This window comes from Genypterus blacodes, unplaced genomic scaffold (assembly GCF_046128005.1).
Source record: "Genypterus blacodes isolate CSIRO-AG114 ecotype Tasmania unplaced genomic scaffold, CSIRO-AGI_Gbla_v1 ptg000061l_1, whole genome shotgun sequence".
Classification (NCBI taxonomy): domain Eukaryota; kingdom Metazoa; phylum Chordata; class Actinopteri; order Ophidiiformes; family Ophidiidae; genus Genypterus; species Genypterus blacodes.
The window spans coordinates 2,365,413-2,383,958 of NW_027466873.1; the positions used below are offsets into that span (position 1 = coordinate 2,365,413).

The 18,546-nt window shown below is 41.0% G+C and overlaps 2 protein-coding genes across 3 annotated transcripts in view; both read right to left on the minus strand.

Moving 5' to 3' along the window:
* Window positions 1-295: 295 nt before the first annotated feature.
* ulk1a (unc-51 like autophagy activating kinase 1a) lies at window positions 296-13,099 on the minus strand. The gene is made up of 27 exons (XM_076154352.1): window positions 12,656-13,099; window positions 12,481-12,573; window positions 12,358-12,399; window positions 10,742-10,774; window positions 10,480-10,516; window positions 8,522-8,695; window positions 8,353-8,426; window positions 8,171-8,272; window positions 7,160-7,218; window positions 6,099-6,181; window positions 5,962-6,012; window positions 5,794-5,882; window positions 5,262-5,433; window positions 5,091-5,151; window positions 4,784-4,873; window positions 4,542-4,658; window positions 4,302-4,441; window positions 3,757-3,899; window positions 3,487-3,605; window positions 3,258-3,355; window positions 2,952-3,059; window positions 2,516-2,670; window positions 2,144-2,319; window positions 1,930-2,048; window positions 1,482-1,639; window positions 1,252-1,387; window positions 296-1,105 (listed from the first exon to the last, which is right to left on the minus strand). Exons 1-27 carry the CDS (start codon window positions 12,743-12,745, stop codon window positions 1,062-1,064), a joined length of 2,763 nt encoding a protein of 920 aa, XP_076010467.1. The 5' UTR covers window positions 12,746-13,099; the 3' UTR covers window positions 296-1,061.
* A 440-nt stretch (window positions 13,100-13,539) lies between these two features.
* Window positions 13,540-18,546, minus strand: part of adgrd1 (adhesion G protein-coupled receptor D1) — a 28,376-nt gene continuing 23,369 nt past the window's right edge. For both annotated transcript variants that reach the window (XM_076153991.1, XM_076153992.1), the window contains 10 exons: window positions 18,306-18,409; window positions 17,941-18,052; window positions 17,645-17,798; window positions 16,439-16,505; window positions 16,169-16,235; window positions 15,755-15,846; window positions 15,522-15,648; window positions 15,365-15,406; window positions 15,013-15,105; window positions 13,540-14,926 (listed from right to left, as the gene is read on the minus strand). In XM_076153991.1, the coding sequence (XP_076010106.1) occupies window positions 14,831-14,926; window positions 15,013-15,105; window positions 15,365-15,406; window positions 15,522-15,648; window positions 15,755-15,846; window positions 16,169-16,235; window positions 16,439-16,505; window positions 17,645-17,798; window positions 17,941-18,052; window positions 18,306-18,409 (954 nt within the window). In that variant the 3' untranslated portion in view covers window positions 13,540-14,830. The remainder of the gene's footprint in view (window positions 14,927-15,012; window positions 15,106-15,364; window positions 15,407-15,521; window positions 15,649-15,754; window positions 15,847-16,168; window positions 16,236-16,438; window positions 16,506-17,644; window positions 17,799-17,940; window positions 18,053-18,305; window positions 18,410-18,546) is intronic.

The window sequence follows — 18,546 nt, forward strand, 5'->3', positions numbered from 1 at the left end:
TCGAGAATTTGGGGTTCTTACTATTATTTGTGTTATTTACATAAACTTTCACTCAAATTCTATACTGTATATATACACACTGTATATTACTCTTTTTTTTATATTTACCCAAATAATTTCTTTCCATTTTGATTTCATGGTCATGTTACCAATAGTAAAGTTAAAAATATAGATAATTTGAGCATGTAGCAATCTTGAACAAAACATTGATTTCACGAGTTGATTAGAGTAACAAAGCTGCCACTTATGGCTTCAATGCAAAGATAGAAAGACAAATAGACAGACAGCCAAATAATTATGCTTTCAAGATTTTATTGTTAAAGGTAGGACTGAACAATTTCAATTAGCACATTTTGTTTTACTGTAGAGAATCCAAATTGCTAACAATTAATATTTACTTGTCAAATACTTCTGGCAAATTTGACGAGCACTCACACAATAAAAATAGAAAATGCAATTTGATAAATTTTAACAAGCTTCAGCTTTTCTCTGTAAAAATGTGTACATGATTGTAAAGCTGGTGTTCTATACAAGGTGAAAACAGCATCAGAGATGTACAGAAATAAGGCAGGCAAAGTTTAACAGGCATTTCTATGCGTTGGCAACATTTGGTCTTTTATCCACTGTAAAATCTCCAAACTACTTGCCAAAGGTCTCACCAGATAAACCTTGCTTCAAGTACAAAACATTTAAAATCAATCACAAACGTCTGTGTTCAATGTTACAATCTCCACTCTAAATAATACAGACTTAAATATATAAAACAAAATAAATCCTGAGATTAAATTACATGACCAAGTCATTTAATCAATCACAACACAATCTGCATTCAAGGACAAATGAAAGACAGGACTCCCTGCTTTGTTTGTGCATTTGTGTAAAGGTTACAGACTGGGTGGTGGGATAAGAGCAGATGCTCTAGTGGTCATTTTCCTCAAATCAAAGTGCATTTTGTGTGTAATCAGTTTAAGATGATCTACACCAAAGGGAGATATGATGAGATAAGATGATGCATGAAAATGCAGTTGATGCAGATACAGGTTTAGCACTGATGAATGCTGTTAGCACTGCAGAGCAGAGAGGCGTCGCTCAATATACTGTTTACCTGAGAATAACGAAGAGATTGACAGAGCAATTTAGTTCATTCATTATACAATTATATTAATAATACATCAAGAAATTATATCACTTGTAAAGTAAAGACATAGTTACAGTATTGGAAATCAATGTATATATTTGTGTGTCACCTACATTTATCTATATTGTCGATGTCCTTTTGTGCTGTGATGATGCGGGACAGACCCTCCATCAACAGAAGAGCTTTATGGTAGCACTGGACTGATGTTGTGCCATAGTTGAACATCTCGTCTAAAGCTGCAGATTGTACCTGGATCCAATGAAAGCACATGTACACTTAAATCGAACGACAGATTACATAAAGACAGAATGAAAATGGAGTGAATGTCTCTGTGCGAGCTCACCATGTGCACGGCATGACTGTAGATGAGCTTCTCTGCTGTGAGTGCACTGAATCGGTCCATGAGCCTCTGTTTGTCCATCAGGAAACTCTGCAGCCGCTCACTGAGGCAGCGACAGTATGTCACACAGCTCTTGTAACAGTCATTCAGTTTCCTTATCACTGTGCAAAAGAGATATAGCACACAAAGGCATTATATTAAACTTCCAACATTGCATCACACACTCACAACATTATGATGCACAAAACTACACTAGGACGTTAACAAATAATCTTTTCTGCTCAAGGTATAACAAGTGAGTGTGGTGAAACAAGTTTAGAAATCCTTAATAGTTGACAACATGACAATCTCAGAGTATATGACACCAATATGTTATTTTGGTAATAGATTTGCAGTTTGAAATAAACAACCGATAAGCAAATATGGGAACATTAAAGGTCATTGGTCTCACCTTGCTTCACTGTGGCAGAGGGAAGGAGACAGCCTTGTTTAATATTGTCTTTAGCAGTGTGCAATGTCGATGACAAAAACTCTTCAGCCTTCATATACAACACTAACTGCTCTGCATAGCTGGAACACAGACAGGAATGTTGTTCACTGGAGGTCTTTGTGAGGAGAAATGAATGACAAGAAAGTGCAAGTACAAAATGCTTTATGTGTCTCACCTCCACTCTCTGCTTAGAACGCTGATCTGATCGGTCACCAAACTCTGCTCCAGAAAGGACACATCAGGACTGCTGCTGACATCCAGCCCCTGGTCTTTGGAGGAAGCCACTTCCATGACACAGTGGACAAAAGCCAAGGTGAAGTGTAAATCGTTCAGAGCATCTGTGTGTGTCTGCTTTAAAAATGAGACAAACATAGTACTGTGAACATCCATCCATCCTTTAAACAGTTTAATGTATCAGGTTGCAGGGGGCTGGAGCCTTATGTTTACTTTATTTTTCCTCTGTGTATCTATTCTCTGGCTGTAATCAAGTCAACCAGAAAATTACAATCACTACACTGTAGAGTGTCATCAAATCTTTTGTTTGTACCTCCATCAGTGTATCTTCGGGGAGTGCTGGAGGGTGAAAAATCAGACTGTGATAGGGAGTTGCATCCATGGAATCACTTTCGCTGGCTCTACGACCTCCTTTGTGAGGAAGGCGACTGCTGAGCAGCCAGGGTGGGCTGCTGTAGCCAGGGGAGCCTGAAGGGAACCCAAAGGCAAATACAGTTGAGCACTAAACAGTTTAAATGTATGGAATTATTAGAGCAGGAGAAAAGCAGATGATAACAATAGCAGTGAGCAGATGGCTTCTTTTGTCACAGCATGAGGGAGAACTATCCATAATTGAGAAAAAGGAGATAATGAACACTGGCTACTGGTTTATTTCTTCACACAATCACAAAACCACATACTTGGGCTGAGCGCGATGTTAACATTATCAATCAAAATAGTCAGGTTTCTTAGCTAGTTGGAACACTTACCAATAAACATCTTTGATAGCGGAGCAGGAGCCGTGTTTCTTCTGGATGGAGGACCGATAGTGAACACTGCAGCAGGTGGGCTGCCAGTATGACAACCACAAGGTGGAGCTGCAGGGACAAAGAACAGGAGTTCAAGTCAAGTAGCAAGGCAGTCAACTAAAGACCTCAGAAATAAGCATTTTAACCATGATGGAATCAGTCCACACATGCACCCTATTTGGCTTAACAGAGGAACCTACTCTTCATCTGTGACAGGGCTACATAAAATGCTTTGGCCTTAACAAAGTAACATATATTCAGGCATACCTGCTGTCTCCATGATCTCCTCAAGTCCATCTTCCAGAGGATGAGCTCCAAAGGCCGCCTTCAGAAGCATTTCAGACAGCCGGCCTGTGCTCAGTGATCTGGACATTCAATACAACCATCATAAGCTCCATCATTTCATAAAAATCAATCACATGGCATAAGTTACATGTTTCCACCCACATTCTGCACCAGTATTAAATAAATAATATTTATAATATCCATTTCTGACCTTTTATGAAGGCCATTTGTATTGGCTGATTCCCTGGTGTGTGAAGCAGGGCAACGGTCAACAGACTGCAGGTGTGGGACTCTCCTGATGCCATTGGGAATTGTAGATTGAGTCCCCTGCTGAAAAGAAATGTAAGGTTCTGAAACTTATCTGAATTGCTATCATATGTGTTCTGTTGTATAATGAAAGGAATTCACCCCAAAACAAAACCCTATTATTAGTTTTTTTTTCTGGGCTTTAATGTGGATTGTGTATATTTTAGAAACTGACCTTGGGGCTGTAGGATTCAGGATTCAGTATCTGGCTCTTGCGCCTGCAACTGGAAGTGGGCTGCATGTCAGGAGAGCCAATGAGCAGTCCAGTCCTTGTGCTGAGGGGGAGCGACTGCTCAGAGGTCTTTGGTGTGGTTCCCACTGAGGAAAGCAGAGGATTACAGATACGACAGGAAAAACAGTGAGTCAGGCTTGTTTTGTACGCGACTCATTAGACCTACAAAAGTGTTTTGCTTGTAATGATATCACCAAACTAACTACATTTCCACATATTCAGGCTGAATGCAAACAGTTCAGATGTGTCAAAAATCACTTTTGTGATAATGAAACAGGTACAGGTAATGTAGTACATCCCAAAGTGACCTCCAGAAAATACAGAACACAACAGATCGATGAAATGAATTTCACAGTATTTAAACTATTAATTGGACTCCTATCTGCTACTGTATGTGTTGTAGTAGTATTTGAAAACATAGTTTTTCTGACATCTCCCAAACAAAGATTTCATAAAAAGGTAAAACAAAGGTCACCACATCAGCTGACCTGGTGGGGAGGACTGTTGTGGTTGGGCCCCTCCACTACTTGATCGCCTTGAGCTGCAGCCTGAACCTGAACCTGGAGGTCTACACCCTCCACACTCTGGTGAGCTTCCATTGCTCCCTCCAGCACAACACACAGGGACTCTGAATAACATGAAGGCCCAGTTAGACAGGGAGAAAAAAATGGATGACACTATGATCCTGAGGCGGAGACAGGACTTTAGAGTAGATATAATGTACATGCCTGGAGGAACCAAAAGGCTGTAGGTTCTGCTCCATACGCTGATAATTGTGGATCTGAGTTGGGACAGGAACCGGCACAGAGTGTCTGTTTTTATTGACAACAAACTCAGCAGGTTTACTGTAGGGATGAGAGAAGAAGAGGAGAGATCAGACCTGGAGAAATGGGCTGTAAGAGATTTTGAAGATTTGAAACAATATTAGAACAATCCTCTGCCGACTTAATCCTAAACTCACGTCTCTAACCTGACAGGCTTGGAGGGACAGCGTATCAGTGGAGTGGGGGTAGGACTCCTGTCAGCCGCTCCCAGGACTTCCTCAGCCAATATTGAGCTTCTGTGAAATTATTAAGAATACAGCTCAGGTTTGTAATATTTTAACCACAACAGCATATCATTTATAAATAAGTAAAGTAGTGGTCAATGAGCTGAGTATAATAAAGTTATGTACAAGAGTGGAAGTTGTTTGGGAGATTATTCGTACAAAACTGGGGGGAGCACACTGCCAAATCACAAAGTCTGTTTCTTTCTTTCTTTCTTTCTGCTCAACTTACCCACTGTGTATCAGGATGTTCTCTGTGGGGGACCCTGCTCCCTCCTCACATGGGAAGTCATCTACAAATCAGCAAACACAAATCAATCAGCTTTCAAACATTGAGCACGTACACTGATTAAAGTACATGATGAAAATAGTGATATTGAGAGAAAGGTCAACAAGGTCTTACTGGGAAACTGGCCTGTCACCATGACATAATCCTCAGTGTAAGAGGAGGAGTTCCTGCCGTCTTGATTGGTTATTTCTCTCAGCAGGAAGCCGGGGGAATCCGGGATTGGGGAATCGGGGGTTGGGGAATCCTGTGTCTTCGGTTGGAGTCGTTGCATCTCTCCATCAGAAAACTAAAATGAAATTAGAGAAGAAGAAGAAGGAGAACACCCCTTAATTAATCTCAACCCTTGAGAAATTCCACTTCAAATACATGCATCCACACTACATGTAAATCTTACACACAATGCAATTACACACATTTGAAGTATGCGCCACACAAACACACACATGCACTGGAGGGGGCACCTCCGCAGGCAACCCGTGGAGCAGGTTGGGGTTCAGTGCCTTGCTCAAGGGCACCTCCGCAGTTTTTTGGTCCACAGGGGACTCGAACCGGCTACCCTCCTGTTCCCAAGCTGAGTCCCTATGGACCGATTTGATATAATGAATTTATGTCTCTCTGACATTTCAGTTTTTTTTGTTCTACACACCTGAGGGGAGGCCAGATGGGATGTGGAGGAGCTGCTGCAGGAGCTACCTGAGCCCGAGTTGGGAAACGACACCATGGCAGCCGGAGAGCCTGCCACAGAAACACAAATACAGTCCTGTTAGGATCACAGCTACTGCACTTTTACCTTTAAAGCAGAGCAGTTACCTACATTTCTTAACCACTGAGCCAGACTCCAAGAAGGGATGGTGGAAAAACTCATCTGCATATGAAAAGATTTAGATGTGAGAGAGAATTTCTGAGTTTTATTTCTGATAAGCGCAATACATTTGGAAAGCGAATTATTACCAAAGCTCATGCGTTCTTTGTGGTTTTTCTGCAGCAGACCCAGCAGGAGGTGTCGTAAATGTCTGGAAGTCTCCCTGGGGATGCTGGGGGGAAAGCATAGGATTCTTAGGTCAGCTTCATTCCTAGCACTGCCTCAATCCTCCTGTTTCGAGTCCGACTGCTGAAGGCCATCCTAACAATCTTTTCCCGTGCTTATTGAATCTGATTCCAGTTATATAATAACTGAATGTAAAAATGTAATATTTGCTATCAACAAGCAGCATGTGATGGGAAAATAAATTACGTCTATGCCACATATTACTCCAGAATGAGCAGGACAATGTGTGAATATCTAATCTAATTTATGGCGTCAGCACGAAACCTCACGGCACTATGACACACACAGAGATCTGAGCAGAGTGTGTGTGCACGTGTGTGTTTATGCCTGTGCTGAGCTATGTGGGTCACATGGAAAATGACTTGCTGGCAGCTCGCAGCAGTTATATATAGAACGTCAAGAAAACAACAAACCGCAACCGGGCTTATCACAGACTTTATTACCCCGACAGATAAGCACAGCTATGCACAAACAGGCTAAGTGTGCACAATGAAAACAAGGATCCGACATCCATCAGTTTGTTTGTTTAGTACCGTTTCCAACTGCAAGTTCCAAACATTGGAGCTGTAGAAGTCACAATCACTTTTAAAATCATTTTCGAATTATTTCAGCTACTTGGACAACAACTATTCTGAACCCTATGGAAGAAAACAGAATAATACAATACAACAATACAACACAAGAACAATACAGTGAAGCAATCAAAGCAATTAAACAAGCACAGGCAGGGGGGTAATGGAGAACTCAACCTTTCATTAGATTAAAATGGCAACTGATGTTTGTTGCAATGATGGACCGCCAGATTCCTTGGCTATGATTCAGAAAGTTCTAAGGATTCAATCCAGGCAACAAACACTTCTGTCTGTCTGGGTGGGCTACATCTAAAGGTTAGGCCACAGGGCAGATCCAGCTCGGAGTGGTGTGTGTGTGTTGTGTGTGTGTGGGTAAAGGGGCACATACAAACCTGGGTAAGAGAGTCCTATTGCTTTCGTAGAAGAGACGGAGCTCTTGTGGCGTGCTGGCCTATACACACACACACACACACACACACACACACACGCACACACACACACACACATTGCAAACATGAGTTACACAAGCAAATGACTGATCACAAAAATGCACACACATATGCTTGTACAAATACATACACTTACACTTTTCCATCAATTACTGGAATATTATGGTATTTGTCTGGCTTCATCATAATACAAAAAAATGTTGGCAGTGCTTGCATGTGGGTGTTTTATGTTTCCACGGAGGACATAGTGAGAAGTTTGGAGATGCCAGCTAAACCATCATCATCCTCATCATCATATCACAGCAACATTTGGAGCCACATAAATAGTGGAAAGCAATACTGAGTGTTGTGAAACAATATTTATTCTGGGTTCCGGCAATCAAAGCCTTCTAGCATTTTCCAAATGACGAGTGAAATCAGTGGACAACAAGGAGGGCATCAGCAGGCACGTGGTTTTCATTGGCTGTTCCATGTATCATGTTACTTCTCAGTATTCTCTGTTAGCCCTTTACGAAAGAGGTATTTTCAGATAACTTCATTGTCATTGTACCAAAACAACACTTCCCCTGTGTGTCTAACAGATCCGAATCATTACAGACACACTATGTCACACAAGGAACATTATATACTGTTGCCCGTAAGGTTGACCTTACGGATGTTCACAGTACTAAAAATTATTCCAACCTTATGGGCAACAGCATATATATATACTGTACATATATATACTGTTGCCCATACAGTTGGAATAAACGATCATTCCAACTAAATGGGCGACAGTGTACTATAGTAGCTCAAGGTTTGCGGGAAAGGAGTAGAGACTTTAATGGCACAAACAGGGATCAAACCCATGACCTTGGCATTATTAGCACTGTGGACCAACCAAACTAAACTAACCAGCCACAACATACACGAAAATGAATTTTGTTTGAGAATATGTGTGTGAGTGCCACTCACATGAAATGGGGCTTTTCCAGTGAGGCACTGGAATACAATAGTTCCAATGCTCCATAGATCAGCCTTGGCGTCATAGCTCTGGGACATAATGACCTCAGGAGCCTGTGAGCAGACAAAGACATTGGTCAGAGGGTTGGTGAGATGACCCCATGGTGGCACAGAGATCAGGTTCTAATACTCACCATATACATTGGAGAACCACACAGCGTGGCTGCCATGGTGTTTGTCTGAAGGTGACGGGCAAATCCAAAATCAGCTGGAGGTGGGAAGAGAGAAGGTGAGGAATAACATAAATCAAACTAAGCAACTGAATGCAAACGGAATATCTATCACACACATACACACACATACCTATCTTGATGCAGGTGTTGTTGGGACTGGACCTGCGTCCCTCCGGGTGGCAGAGCAGGATGTTCTGGGGTTTGAGGTCTCTGTGGAGGATGCCTTTGCTCTGCAGGATCTTCATGGCCTGGGCGATCTGCTGCAGGAAAACACGGATGGTGTCCTCACTGAGCGTGCCCTTAGCTGTGGGTCAGAGGTATGAAACACATCAGACGACACAAAAGTAAGTTTCAGAGTGCAGTATGATAAAGCATACAGTACAGTATCTAGATGTAGTGAGGTAGAACTAACTAGGAGAATACTGATCTGTCTGTGAATGTTGGGGTTTTATGCTAGGCTGATCTGTACAAACACTGTATCTGCAAAATGTATAGGATTTATTTTGTGTGGACAAGTCATCTATATTTGGTTTCATATGGGGTTGGCGTTGCTCAGGATGGTAGAGTGCACATCTTGGAATTGCAGGGTCCCTGCTTCAATTCCGGGCTCCTGCTGGAGAGCCTGTCAAAGTGCTGTAGAGCAAGACGCCAACCCCACTGATGTGCAGGTTGGCTGGTTACCTTGCATGGTATGCCTCTGCCAATGTAAGGTCAATCCTCGTATATATAAATACAGAGTTATATAAGTTATATATAAGTTATGGCACGAGTTATGACAGGCTTATCGAGAGTGCTATGTGCCATATTAGATTACATTTCTAGAAGTGGTTGAAGTGCTGGCCACACTTAATACTGATCATTTTTCCTATTTAAGATAGCTATATTGCCTTGAAATTAATTCAAGATCGTTGGTAGGTATAGATATAGGTAATCAATAGGTTTGTTTGGCTTTTTAACATTTGGCTGTCCAGATTAAAATAAATCAACTGCAGTCAACTTTGTGGGTGAAATCTGTTGTGAAATCAAAGACGATACAACAAAATTAGACCTGCTTTGTGTGTGATACAACTCATACAACGCAATACAAAGTCTGATCCCATCAAAAAATGTCACTGCTGTCATGGAACAGGATATTGTTTACTGCCGAGCTACATTTGGAAATTAATATCAGAGCCTCATGCGGTGTTGCCGGTCCTGCTCCCAGCATGTCTGCAGTGTTTTTCCCCAGCAGAGGACAGGAGATGAGCGAGTGTCAGGTGGGTGAGGTCATGTTCGTGGTCTGTGAACTCTGCCAAGTGTGACTGAGTCTTGTGCTGCAAATAGCTGGATGTGCCTCCTGGCAAAGACACAAACGCCTGGCACGGCTACAAAATAAGAGACCCTGGAACGGCAGCAGAATAAGACCAGAGCTCTGCATCGTCAGCGTTTAAATAGACACATCAACACCAACAAGACTCATGTAGCCTGAGAGTGAAATCAACTCAGTGCCCTCGGCTGCGTAGTCATATTTTGGAACAGGTTCTGTAACTTGAGGCGGGTGAAGGTTTCAAAGTAAGAGTCTAGTGAGAATTATTTTTGTTTTTTTTAAATCCTTCTGAGAACTTAAATGTGGTAAGAGCGACGCACATTAGAAGGAAATGTAATGACAAACAAACCAAACAAGGTCTGGGAGTTATTTTCAGCAACTCTGACGCAATTTGTTCTTTTTTCTAGGACGTAAAAAAATCATGGAAAGACTTCATCACAATCCACTTATAGGTGTTTCATTTGATCTGTGTTACATGGATCTGTTTTGATTAACCAACCGATCTCTGAGAACTTTCCACCCGAATTCCATGGTTATGCTATTTAATCTACTTCAAATCCTGTTATTGTTATTCAACCAGTGAAACAGCTGAACCAAACCTCTTAACAGCCCCACGGACCTGCTCTTACAGTCCACCATTATGTTTACAACCCCAGCCTGAGCTCCTCGTGCAGTGTAGATGAGTGAATGTCTCCTTTATGCTTCGGCCACAGGTGGAACGGAAAACTTTACAGGCGTGAGACCAGAGTTATATTAAGCCATGTGTGATACAGCACACTTACAGTGAAGATACTCTGCCAGGTCGCCTCCATTGCAGTACTGAGAGGACAGAAAAAAAAGTTTTAGCAAAAGTAGTTTGTTTCCAAAGACAACCTGACTAACACTGGATTTTTCAGACCAGTTTTTGGTAAAGATCCCTCAAATTGAGTGTACTGATGCTTAGGTGTTAAACAGTAATATTGGCCTGCTGAAATGTCGCCCAAGCTCTATTGCAAAATGAGCAAATCTAATACTTTGCATTCTCCCACCAACACCACATCTTACCTCCATGACGAGATACACACACCCGCCAATTTCCTGTTGAGGAAAACAGATCAAATGCAAATTATCAGAAGATCTAGGAAATACTATTTGAAAACACACTGAACCAGATTGAATGTATGTGTTGAACAGTAACATAAACATCTCCTTTGAGTGAAAACACATGAACAATTCATTAAAGTCTTAGCGACCGTTTCCCACATTACAGCGCAAGTAACAGCAGCCAATTGCTTGGACTGACATGACTCCCATTTGGCCTATCTCCATTAAAGAAAAGTCATAGAGAGGTGAGGTGAGGTGAAGTCAAGTGGTGTGGAGTGATATGGGGTGAAATGGGGTAAGAGGGTTTTAAATTAGTTATCAATCCTGCCTCATTACTCAAAGCGAAATAAGGAACTTGGGGCAAGCGGCCACTTGTTTTATGTCTCTTTGTTTATACATAAAAGCTCTTTGGTTCTGTGTTTTGGATGTTGGAGGTGTTCCTAGAAACCTCAACTCCTTATACCTCTTGAAAACCTTGTCATTACAGTGACAGGTGACACGATTGTGTTGCTGACACCCAGTAAATTAAGACAACGCTCAACATTACACTCTTCTCAGACGGCCTCTGCACCTGAGCCCTGGCAGGTGTTGGATCTCTGCGTTTTTATCTGAAGTCATCAGGTTTTGCATGCTGAGAGACGTCTGCTGAGAGGCGATACCCAACGTGTGTTTTATAAGCCATTGTTCAGCCTGCCTGGTCGTTAAGCTGCACCCTGCCATCTGCTAGGAATGGTGAGACTAGACAGATCGGCTCACACGGGACTCGCCGTCTGCTGGTTTTAAGTGTCATTGGGTGCAAACACACATACAAGCTCACATACAAGCTCACATGTGAGAGAGGGAGGTAGCTTGTGTTGTGTGCATGACCTCATAAGGGTAAAGCCATGTTTTGGAAATATCATAACACCACGTGGGAATGGAAAGTCTAAAAACCTGTTTGGACAGGATATCAAATGCTTAAGATCAGCTCACTTTGCAATTTGTTTTTGTGATTCATTGAATAACTACAAACTAGAACCTGACTTATACTGTATCAATATTTGAGAGCAAGAAAGTTTGATAACCGTATATCAACAAGTATGTATTTACACATATAAGCATATAAACAAGGATGCCAGTTGTGATAACATCCCATCTAACATCTAAAATCAAACATATAAATTAAATACATTTAGAAAAATAAAATGAAAACAAATCACTGTATAACAGTAAAACATAATCTGATTTAAGATCAAAATGCATCCTGAAGAACATTAATGTATTGCATTTTCCTTTGACCACATATGCTAACACATGTGTAATGATAAATGATGAGCAAATATCAGCTGATAGTATTGCTTCTGGTTTAGTTAGGGTTTGTCACATAACATAAACATCAATGAATAACGACAACATCCGGGGTCTGAGTCTGTATCACATGAGTAAATGATGATCAGTGATTTGTACAAAGTGTCAACATTTGAACATGTGGCTGCAAGGCCTCAAGGCTAGTTACTCCAGACAAACCTGTGTCTTTGTGTGTGTGTGTGTGAGAGAGAGAGAGAGTGAGAGAGAGCGAGGGAGAGAGAGATTCTCACCTGATAATCAAGTAGTCTGACAATATTGTCATGTTTAAGTTCCTGAAAAAAAGTGGGAAAATATTGTTACAGCATGGTACCTAGCGGAGTGTGGGTGACAGCACTGGAAAAACCATGCGTTACCTTCAGTATCTTGATTTCTTTGCCGAGCAGAACCTGTGATTTGGCCAAGTTTTTCTTATTAATACACTTCACTGCAACTTCCCAGTCACGTTTCTGGGAAATAAAATAAATAAGCTCAATGTAAACACAAAAATACTAGTCCTCCACAGTAAAAATGTCTCTATGTGAGATTTACCTCTTTATGTCTCCCTTTGAACACGACAGCGAAGGCACCATGACCAATCAAATCTTTCCTGCTGAACTCAAATTTACCAACAGTCTCCATGGTTTAGTGAAGTTTAGTTTCCCAAATGAAATACATTAACGCGAAGACACCTCCCCCGTGCTGGTAAATCCTATTCCATTTATATAAGTGTCCTCTTCACACATGACAAGCTTTATAACGGAAGAAAGTATCGATGACAACCTCTGACAGTTGCTGTGAACACAGGTTAAAAGTTACAACAAAGTGCGCAAGGGTAAACAAATCTATGTCAACAAAGTAGAACAGGTCATCGGTGCTTACTTAACGAATAGCTCGGTAGCTCATCTGTCATTGGTAAAAATTAAAACAACTTCATCCCATCAATCGCAATTTATTTACAGGCGCTGAGCTGATATATTATTGTTTCCTCGCCGACCATCCTCTACTTATTCATGTCTCAAAGTGAGCATGCGCAAACAGTTTCGCGATGGCGCCTTTAGGGACATCACGTAAATCCTCACTCCGTGCTGCACCTCAGACAAACATTAAGACAGTGAAAACTGTGCCACTAATAACATCGTGTAAAGACATGCAATATATCATTAGATAACCGAACAACGGTCAGATGCAATGCAGGACTTCCTTTTTCAAATTTGGCACACTACTGCTTGCTGAAAGAAATATTATAATTTAAGACTACATCATTTTGGAATAATTTTTAGTTTTTAGGCATCCCATAGTATACACATATTTAAATACAAGTTTCATCAAAAACATATGCATATGATGGGTGTAAGGGAGATACAACCAAACATTTGAAGGTGATGGTAAACTAAAATAATAATGTAGTGAAGACAACACAAGGCTTCATGTCAAAAGTTTTTTTAATAAACATAGTGAAGAAGCACAGAACAGTACCTAAGAAACATTCAATAAAGGCCTATAATATAAGTTTAGAAATACTGAAATTATTATTTGTTTAAATCTGACACAGAAAGGAAATATTGGCACAGTGTAAGATCGGTGACATCTCCCTCCATTCTCACAGTAAGATCAAATCATGTCTTGATTTAGAAGGACACTTGTTTCTACTATAGTGGGATGTGATGAAGTCCCCTTTGCAGAAAAAAACGTTATGTACAAGAAAAGGTATGAAAAACAAAAATAAATGAAACATAGAAATAGACCAAAAAAATCACCACAAAAATTCACAGAATTGTGTCTAAACACAGCCAGTATTCACTAGAATTCAAAAAGCATAAAATACTGCAGTTTACTAAGATGTGAGGTACTGCAAAATACCATAGTCAGTTCATTTCAAGAGGGAACAAACACATACAGACAGAATTGAACAAGAGGACTTGGCTGTGTGAGTGGCTGTGACACTTTGAAAGAATCACAAAATAAATAAATATTCCAGGAATAAGTAGGGTCTAATTAATTGCTACATCATCACCATCTTCATTGTGATTGTAGTGATGCAGTCAATGTGTTATGATGCGCATGATAATTGGATTTGGAGAATTTCTTCCATCCATATCAGATAAGATAACAGAAGCAGTTGTTGTCCTCAGTGATTGGCTGCTGAATCCATTTTCAGGTGCGTCATTGTAAGGCAGGAATCTAACTCTATACATAAGGATATTATGATGTCCTTGCTTTGGTGACTCCGAGCTCATGCATTTGTACCCAACCTACTATGATAACAATTATCATCATACCAAATCTTCATTAACATCAGATTAACCACTGTTAGGTCAATTAAAGCAGGTGGAAAATTATGTCAAAGCACATCGCTGTGATTTAAATAAACGCTGGCCAAACAATAAGTCAACTGTAATAAACAGACAACAGACAAATATAGACACTTCTACATGTTGTCCTCTGCAGTTTACACGCAGACAAAACAAAACAGCAGGGTTGCTCACTGGATGGAGTTCAAAGGTCAGATCCTGAATGATACCCAGGAAGCATACAGCTCCGTGTCACTTTGCCTCAGTTTTTTTCGTTAACACAGTACTGCTCAAATGAGACAATTAAAGGCACAGTCCGTGGAGTCTGTTTGTCTGTTAGGGTGATGATATTAGTCAGCTATTCACTCAACTCCTCCTTTCGTCACATAAAACATTCTTGTCAGCGTTGCTCCTAGTTTGCTGATCTACGGTCCTAAACAGCCGAAAGGTCAATGCGATTGGCTGAGTTGGTGCTTTTGTCCCAGGTGTTCATCTTTGTGGGTGTCACACCCTCTTTGTTTCCATTCATCTGGAGGAGAGGAAGTGGGAGGGAGTGTTAGACTTTAGAGAGAAACCTCATTTTAGTTCTAGTGGATCCCTATTATCAGCACTTACGATGTCAGAGTTGAAGGGCTTCACATTGATGTTTCGGATGGAGGTGCTGGTCAGAGACCACACTTTGGTTTTGTGTTTGAAAGCAGCTCTGACCTGCAGATAAAAATGTGATGATAAATGACACAAGCAAATGTACAAAAATAGTATATGATATGAATAATATAAAGTGTCCCAATCCCATTAACAAGATATCTTCAGCACGGCTTCATGCAGTTTGTGCTTTTAGGTGGGAAATTAATGCCTAATGCAAAGACATGATTTTAGACTTTACTGTTATTGGTAGGTGGTTAGCCGGCATCACAGAAAAATAAATTCACTAATTTGATTGGATTATATTGGGATTGAACCATACCTCAGAGTTGAGAAGACAGTGAAACAAGAAGACAAAGAACCCCTGAGGAAAATAACGAAAATGATATTCTAGAATGAAATTCACAAATGACTCACATTTTGGGGAAGAACATTTTCGGTGAAGTAAAACTCTTGAACTGCTGCTGTGAAATGCTTACTTGTAAAGAGTTGAACACAGCAAAAATATACAGGAATGGCAGGGAGTGTGTGTTGACAGCCAGGACACCAAAGATCCAAGAAATGCCAAGTATAGGCAAGAGCACAGCCACCGCTTTAGCTGTCAGTCTACAGTCAGAACCACAGAGAAACCAGATTTATGCTCATAAACTGTAACAAGATTTAGAACAACGTCTGTAATCACAATCACAATGCTTTGGTTTTGTTTTCTTACTTGACTGCATTGGCATCTCCATGGACCTTGTAGTTTTCTCCACTGATGCGAGATATGATTCTGGTCACAGATATCAGAATGCCAATGTTCACCTGGAATATGATACATCCATGTATAACACTGTGAACCGTCTCTGGGAATTACATCTGCTAAACAAATAACATTAAGTAGCTGTCTGACAATCACTTACCAATCATTTATTAACTTCAGTACCATGGCAATCTGGCAAATCTGATCCGCATTTTGCTTGGCTTTTAATTTCCTTACAATTACCACCAAATTACACAGTCCTTTCTAAGTAACATCCCAACAAATAAGAAAACATTTCCCTTGGAGTAAATGATTACACAAAGCTAAGGAGGCGGTGAAGTAACCTCAAACCCAAATTATTCCTCATTGTTGTAAATTCCTTACCACAATGACAAACAGCGCCGGTGCCACAAATGCCCAGATGGCTCCGTTCTTCAGTGAGAGCCAACAGCTGGGAGAGCAGGGAGAAGAAACACAGCACTGCATTCATTCTGTAATTCTCTAATGTAAACTCTGAATGATTCACATAGTTATTTTAGGTCTTATGGCTGCTAAACCCAATATTATTCTACTTTCCTTCTACAGATGATGTCATTCCTATGTAAGGCTGTGAAGCTTTGATGGAATGAGGTTAAATCCGTACAGGTCACTTACTTATCAACCTCACCATAACTGTCCAAGGCTGACGTCATAGACACCACACAGATCACTAATGGGGAACCTTAAAGAGAGACCAAAACAAATTGTCAAATACAAGGGTTGATAGATCAATTCTGAGCCCGCGTGCCAGAGTTAGTCAAGGCTCTGAGAGTAAGGTAAGATTAGACAACGTCACTTGTTGTCTTGGCTACTTATAAGGGGTCCAAGCACAAAGTATGAAGTGTTATCTTCATGGACAGTGCAGCCTTGCAGCCCTGTTTAAACACAGTAGTCCTAATTTTCTTGGCCGACATGGCACAACTCCACCCATCTGGCACAAAAGTGGTTTAAAGCAAACACTGACATGTCTTTGCAAACGTTGTTTGACCCAGCTGTGAGGATATTTATCTGCTTCTTGCAGCTCGTTTCTTTGAACTCTTTTTATTATGACGCTTTCATCTCTGCATTGTCAAGGCCAAATATTCCTCACGCTAGATTTCTAGGGAACTCTTACTTTGAAGGGAAACAAGATGAAGGGTCAGAAACCTTTCTCACCGCTAACAGCAGCAGAGATTATTGACAGAATTAATATTTGTCTTTTGCTGTCTGTAAGCCATCTTTCTAAGTTGCTGGACTCGTCTGTGGGACATGATATACAGTTGGCCACACAAAATGAGAAATTACTCTGGCCAAAAGAGAGGAAGTCATAAAGGAGGAATTTTACTTCCACTAATGGTTCCAGCATGTGGAGGAAAGATTTCGCATTCCCCAGCAGCCAATCAGGGTGCGCACATGAAGCGTATGATCCCATCTTCTTTCTATCTGTCTGTCAACTCCCGTCCACTTGCATCAGGGGAGACACTTCATACGCTGGAAAGTACTTTGAAGCTGCTTCGACAGAATTATTTACACAACCAATATTTAACCAGCGATATCAATTAACAAACAGTGAGTTCAGACCGAGCAGGTGGGTTATTGGGTTGACTCTTCTCATTGGGTTAAAGGTCCATTCTGTGATCCAAATATGAACTAAAAAACAAAACTACAAATATAAACAGTAGTGGAACCTGCTATCACTTTTTAAGTGATTAGCATGTGATTCAATACACTGACTTACATTAGACAACAATAAATTAAACTAAAACACAAAGTATAAATAGATTAGACAGAGGGACTGACATGGGCGTAAATCTGTGACTATGGCCTCAAGAGCAGACCTACCCCAGCCGATGCCGTAGTAGTAAAGGTGTTTACTGCCCTCAGATCCGAACACCTTGACCACCATGCTGTACAGGTGGAGACCTTCCACCAGCATCCACGCGAAGGCGCTCAGAAAGAAGAAGTGAAGCAAGACGGCCATCACCTTACAGGGCAGCTGGGACAGAAAAACACAAAAGGTACAATCCTCATCCTAATCAATATCACAGATCATCCGATACACCACGATATTACTATCCTGCTCATCATCACCATAGCCCTCAATCATTATCATCATCATCATGCCACTGAGTACCCACCGTGCCCGGGTCAAAGCGAGAGCTGATGAGCAATAAGATCTCAGCCACCAGGATGGCGAAGGACAGGTTGGCGTGAATGTGGTAACGCTGGTTACGTATGGTGCTGACGGACCTGAGAGGGAAACCAGTAACAAAAGTAATTATATGATCATTACTAATGTTACTACTACTGACACTACTGCGACTACCACTACTCCTCCTTCATCTCCTACTACTACCACTATCGCTACTACTACTTCAACTACTCCTATTATTTTGCAGTAGCTTCATTCATTTATAAATTACATATATCGTATAAGTCGTTACATTGATAATGTGACGAATGAAGTGTGTTTAATCAGACATTGAGTGAAAGTGATACTCACGACAGGACTGCAAAAGTGACCAGAGTGATGGTAAGGCAGAAGATGGAGATTGAGCAGCCAACATAACCGATGGTTGATAGTGCCACCCGGTGGCCAGTGGTGAGCTGTGTACATTATAAAGAGTAAACAAGATGTAAAAATTATTCATATTTGGCTTTTACAGTGTTGCCATCACACACGCGTAGCTACGACCCCTGGCTGCTTTCATTGAGTCTCTGTGGTAAACTGGCAGTCAAGGCAT

Bases quoted from the DNA above. Each gene is read 5' to 3' on its own strand.
- ulk1a (XM_076154352.1), bottom strand. From the start codon at position 12,745: ATGGAGACTGTTGGTAAATTTGAGTTCAGCAGGAAAGATTTGATTGGT. The intron at 6,013-6,098 runs GTAATAATTCGC...TTTCATATGCAG, and splicing joins CAAAGAACGCATGAGCTTTG to ATGAGTTTTTCCACCATCCC. The intron at 3,356-3,486 runs GTCAGAAATGGA...TTGAATGTCCAG, and splicing joins ACAAATGGCCTTCATAAAAG to ATCACTGAGCACAGGCCGGC.